General features: G+C 55.8%; 1 protein-coding gene across 1 annotated transcript in view; it reads right to left on the bottom strand.

The window, feature by feature from the left end:
- Positions 1 to 5,642, bottom strand: part of IQCA1L (IQ motif containing with AAA domain 1 like) — a 13,649-nt gene that overhangs the window by 7,827 nt on the left and 180 nt on the right. Inside the window, exons 2-5 of the mRNA XM_014528211.1 lie at positions 4,767 to 5,094; positions 3,762 to 3,885; positions 3,261 to 3,436; positions 1,060 to 1,131 (exon numbers count right to left, since the gene is read on the bottom strand). Coding sequence (XP_014383697.1) covers positions 1,060 to 1,131; positions 3,261 to 3,436; positions 3,762 to 3,885; positions 4,767 to 5,094 — 700 coding nt within the window. The remainder of the gene's footprint in view (positions 1 to 1,059; positions 1,132 to 3,260; positions 3,437 to 3,761; positions 3,886 to 4,766; positions 5,095 to 5,642) is intronic.

Raw genomic sequence — 5,642 nt, 5'->3', positions numbered from 1 at the left:
CCCGCCTTGGCAGCCTCACTCGCAGCCACTTTCCCGCCTCATTGGCTCCCAAATGTATTTTAAATATCACTGTGCGCAGAGACAATTACTGAAAACGCTGAGCTCACACTGCTGATGGGCCGGGCAGCAGGCTCATTCCTCACCCCCCGCTGTGCCAAAGCCCCCTGCCCTTCCCCACCAAAGCCTGACCTCGGGCCTCCTGGGGGTCCAGATCATCAAGTCTCTGACCTCCACTCCCATGAAGCAGACCCTGGCCCCTCTCTCCTGAAGTCCCCAAGCCTCTTAAAGTAGCCATCCCAGCTCTGTCTCTAATCTCTCTGCCCCGCCCCCATATCAGCCAGGCCTCCATGGGCTCTGCCCACTGCAAAGCCCCTCCCAGGGATCGTGTCTCTTGCCCCTGTCACCCTAAGTCAGTGGAGACCAGCTAGATGAAGGAAGCATCAGAGAGCAGAGGACAGACAGATTCAGGGAGTGGAGCCTGTGCACACTCTTACCAGTGTGCACAGGCCCCACTTACCACCCACACTCCCCCATGTGCACTCTCACGCTTGCCTCATGTTGTTCACACTTAGCCCTGCTCCCTGCATGCAGAGGAGAAGCAATTCTGGGGCCCAGAGCAAGTGGGGAGCCCATAGCCCCCAAAAAACACTGTGTGAGGGGGTGTGCCCCATCCCAACTGGGCCCCTGTGACCTCCTTCTGCTGGGCCCACACATGCAGCCCCTCTTCCAGCCAGGAGCACAGACATGGGGTCCAGGATACTTGGTGCTACTATCCCTCATCCCACACCCATATTTGAGATTCTTCTAAGGGCTCTAGTTCAGGGCGGGTGGGAAGGGATGTGTTGGCTGTGGCTTTCCTGTCCTTCCTCAGCCAAGTCCTGAAGGACCCTCGGGCCCCCTGGCATTGGCCTGCTCCCCTCCATCGTGCCTACCACAGTCCTGAGTGGTGGGTGGTGTGGGCAGTGAGGGCTGTCCAGGGCTGTGCTCTGGGGCTGGGACACAGAAGGACGTCCCATACACTGGCAGCCCTGTGCCCCTGCCTGTGCCCAGAGGACTCACCATGCCGATGAATTCCATCTCTGCTTGCCGTTCATACTGAGTGTGTTTCCTCTGTAGGTAACCTTTCCACACCTGGGGGAACACAGGCCCAGACACTCCGCACACTGCATTTCTTCTAGGATGTGGCTCTTGGGCTTAGCAGCTGCTCTGGAGGTCTGGCTGGCGAAGGTGTGGGTGGGAGGTGGGGGAGGAGCTGGGGAGGCACCTGGGGAGGTGCAGCTCATGGACAATTGCCACCTGAGCAGGGACAGTGTGAAACAGGGTGGGGCAGGGATGCCCCCAAGCTGTCCAGCACCTAGGCATTGCTCCCTCAGGGCCTCCCCGGCAGTCCCTCCTCATCTGCTATAACTTCTGAGGCACAGATCAGAGTTCAAGTACTGCCATCTTCAAAAAGCGCTTACCACACTCATGTCTCAGAATTCCCATAGCATTTGGAATAAATACTCGATTACTTCACCCAGGCACACAAACATCAGTTCCGTGGGGACTATGGAGCTCCCCTAAACAATTCCTGCATTTTTGACATAAGGAAACTGAGGCTGGAGACAGGACAAGATCTCTCCCAGGCCCGGAGCCTGTCACTGCAGAGCTGAGACTGGGGCCAGGTTTCCTGACTCCTCGCCCAATGTTCTTCTCCCAGGCCACCAGCCCCTCTCAGACCTGCGGACAACCCAGTGCCAGAGGGTAGAAGGAGGTGCACTGGGCAGAGGGAGGCAGGGCGGGCGCCTGTCCGGGCTCCTGGGACTAGCAGTGGAAAAGCCCACGATAATGGCTTCTGATTAGTATTTGTACTCGAGAATTCCCACACCCTTGATGTCTGGCAACAGGGACAAAGTGACTTGCTTTGGTTCTTGGGGGGAAGTGGGGCTCTGTCTTTGGGGTCAACCCCCCTCTCAAAATGCTGCTTTATTGACCCTGAAGGTGAGGACCTCCTCCTCCATGGGGTAGCTGGACATTGGGTCGGTCACCAAATGCAGGGGCTCTGATTGGAACACTCTGCCTACTGATCAATAATCAAAATCTATCCTGGCCGGGGGGGTGGGGGGGGTCAGTGGTTGAACGTCAACCTATGAACCAGGAGGTCACAGTTCTATTCCCAGTCAGGGCACATGCCCAGGCTGCAGGCTCAATCCCCAGTATGGGACGTGCAGGAGGCAGCCGATAAATGATTCTCTTTCATCATTGATGTTTCTATCTCTCTCTTCCTCTCCCTTCTCTGAAATGAATAAAAATTTGATTTTTTAAAAAATAATCAAAATCTGCCCACTTGGAGAGGCTCTCTGTCCTCAGGGGTGATGTTTGTCAGTAGGTTGGTTTACTTTTGGGTTTTGGTAGAAAGTGGCTCTAAGTTTCCTCTCTTGGGCCAGCAGACAGGAGGTTTGAAGGCATTGGGACTTGAGGGAGAAGGAGAGGAAAACCTAGCCCATGCCAGCCATTCTGGGCCCGCTTTGGAAAGAAAAGGTGGCAAGTGACTTCCTGTGACCAGCAGGGCCCCAGGAGGGGTGACAGCTGCAGGAGCAAAATGGCCCTTTTCTGCACGGAAATTTTCCCAGGGCCCCTCCAGTATCATCAAGCTGGTAACCATTGCCCAGCCTTGTGGCAGCCAATGATAGAGGCCAGGCCCACACACTGGGGGCACAGCAGGAGCTGGGAGGTGTAGAATGGCCACCAGAACAGTGAGAAGGATGGGGAAGCCTGGGGACACAGCTGGATGCTCTGCAGTGAGCAGGATGGGGTGTGATTGTGTTATTTCCATGTTAAAACTGAGGGTGACTCCAGATGGCACAGACCTTGAGGACGCCTGGATCACATCAGTTCTCTTCATTATATTTCCTTTTGCCTCAGCTGCCAGGAGGGTCAGGGTATATTTTAGTGACATTTTTAACAGTCTTAAGAATTTCTAAAATGATTACCTACTCTGTCCTGCTACCTTATTATGGATCATTCTCCCCTAATTTTAATGAACCATCTGTTTCTAGGACTTTTATAGTATCCTACTTCAAGTTCTTTTTGGGGATAAGATGTAGAATCAATAAACAAATAAGATGCATGATTATTGATTATCAGGGTCCCTAGTTTAGAGTCTAGTTATGTGGCCACAGAACCCAGGCACCTGCACCTCTGTCATCAATTGCTAAGCTAGGGAGGCTTCCTGGAAGAGGTGACTACCTTGCCTTTCTTCCTGGACACTGGGGGGTTACCTTCTGAATGGTGATAGCTGCTTGGTTCGGATTTAACCTGTGCCACCCGCTCTCCCTCATCTTCCGATCCCGCTCCTCCTCTCTTCGGATCTCTCGAATGAAGGTGGCTCGGAGTCTGCCTTGTCTGGCCCGCTCGGCCGTTTGCAGCAGGATTATGGCCTCAGTTCGGCTCATTACTGGTTCGACCTGGCCAGATTAGAGCAAAGGAGCAGAGGATGAGGGAGGGCTCGTATCCAGGTGGGCAGTCGGGAAATTAGACACTGAAGGACATGCTGGGGGCATGGGCCTCCCAGGACATCTAGGTGCCCAAGTCCTGCTCCTCTCTGTTGGTGTTGGAAGGTTACAAGGACACAGGAGCAGCCTTGAAGGAGACTAGGGATTATCCGAAGAGCACTCTCAGGTGGGAGTAGGGCAGGGCAGGGCCTCCCTGGGTCCTGAAGGGGGGCATCTCTATTCCCGGAGCAGGGCTATGGGAGGAGTCGGGGAGAGAGTCCCCTGGACTTGCCTCCTGGAAGGCCACTGGCTCCATTCTGGATAGGATTTCTGCCAGCATCAGCTCTCGCTCCTGCAGAATGCTGGACTGCTCCAGCAGGAAGTATTTGGGGATTGGAACCTCCAGGTCAGCCTTTGGGGCAATAGGGGGGACGGAAGGTCAGGAATCAGAAAGTAGGCCGTTTGGCCAGTCCATTACTATTTCCAGCTACTCACAGAGATCCTGTTTTCCTCCATGCTAGATCCCTGGAGTTGGAAATTTATGGGCAACTGGCAAATCCACTTACAGTCATCACTTTCTCCCCTGCCTGGACCCTGTGGCCAGAGTTGAATTCTGGAGGATCATGGTAGCTAATGGGCAGTGGTTCCAAACCTGACTGTGAACCGGAATCAACTAGGAAGCCTTTAAAATGCAGACTCCCAGGCCCTCCCCAAACCGCCACTCAGAATTGCACGGCCTGGAGAATCTGTTTTTTTCAAGCCAACAGCTGAGTCTGATGCAGCAGGTCAGGAAACCGAGACTGCCCTGGATGGGAGCAGTGAACCATGGCCTTGGAGCTTCATGCTCTGGAACCTGCTGGTACATCCAGATCACCTGAGGGTCTTGTTAAAATGCAAGTACAGATGAGTAGGCTTGGGGTGAGGCCTCCGGAGTCTGCATTTCTAACGAGCTGCTAGTGGTGCTGACGCTGCTGGTCCATGGACTACACTTTGAGGAGCAAGCATCTAGGGGACTCTTCACTGATCCCTCCTGGGTCATAAATCTTCCCATCCACGCGAGACCTCCAGCCTGACTCTCTAGCTACCGCCCCCACCCCCCAGCCACTTGCATGCACCTCCACCCCCACCCCAGTTTCTGAAGGCCTTCTCCCCCATCCTTGATCCACCTGCTTGACCTCCCTCCCTTCCTTGCAGAGGCCCCAGAGGTGTCTAAAGGAGGTTGAGACCAGCCCCACCCCCACCCCCACCCTCCACTGGTGTGGGTGTGGGTGTGGCACCACGCTGTCCTCGCACCGGGGTGAGCCCGAGGTCCCGCAGCACGTGGTCCAGGCAGTGCCACTCGCACATGTCTACCCGCACCATCTCATCCTTGAGCTCCAGCACGCGGCCCGCCACGCTGTCCAGCAGGCGCCGCAGCAGCCGCCGCTTCTGCGGCTGCACCATCTGGTCATAGAGAGTGTCGAACCCGCGCAGCAGCCCCAGGTAGTACAGGTAGAGCGATGAGAGCCTGTACTGGAAGGACTGCCACTCCCGGGTGGGCACGGGTTGGAGCATGGGCTGCTCTTGGTCCAGTAGCTCTTGCAAGGTCACGTGGGAAGAGTCCCAGAGGCGTTGGTAAGATCTGGAGAGGAGGCAGTGTGCACTGGAGTGTTCTGAGCATCAGAGGCTTGGGGACGGGGGTTGCAGGGGTGCTGCTGAGCCTTTCGAGGAGTGTGAACTCAGGTTTCAGAAGGTGTGATGTTAGGGTTACTCACAGTGGAGCTCAGTGAAGTGAGGGGTCCTCAGGGGCAGCCACAGTGAGCACACTGGGGCTTAGCGGTGTGAGATTGGGGTCACTAGAGGAATGAAGAATGGCCATGGCTCTTAGGGGCTCCCTATAAGGAAGAGGCCCTTTGGAGTTGGCAGCAGTTGGTCCGCCCATGATGAGGGTGCAGCCCAGGGATGCTGCAGTGGTCTAGGATGGTGGGTGGGAAGTGGGTGAGGGATGAGTGTAGAGGATGGTCCCTTCCCCAGAGAAGAGCCCTGGCTCTGGATTTAATAGTCCAAGAGACATCTGAAGAGCAAAAGCTGACCACAGACTGGAGCAACTGGGGCTGCTGAGTGAGAATCAGGGGCCCTGGCCCAGCATGACCCCCCCCCCCCCCCCCCCCCCCCCCCCCCCCTCCCCCC

Source organism: Myotis brandtii, unplaced genomic scaffold, assembly GCF_000412655.1.
Source record: "Myotis brandtii unplaced genomic scaffold, ASM41265v1 scaffold624, whole genome shotgun sequence".
In the NCBI taxonomy this organism is placed as follows: Eukaryota; Metazoa; Chordata; class Mammalia; order Chiroptera; family Vespertilionidae; genus Myotis; species Myotis brandtii.
The sequence above is the reverse complement of the archived record's forward strand: the minus strand, read 5'-3'. Positions and strand labels throughout refer to the sequence as shown.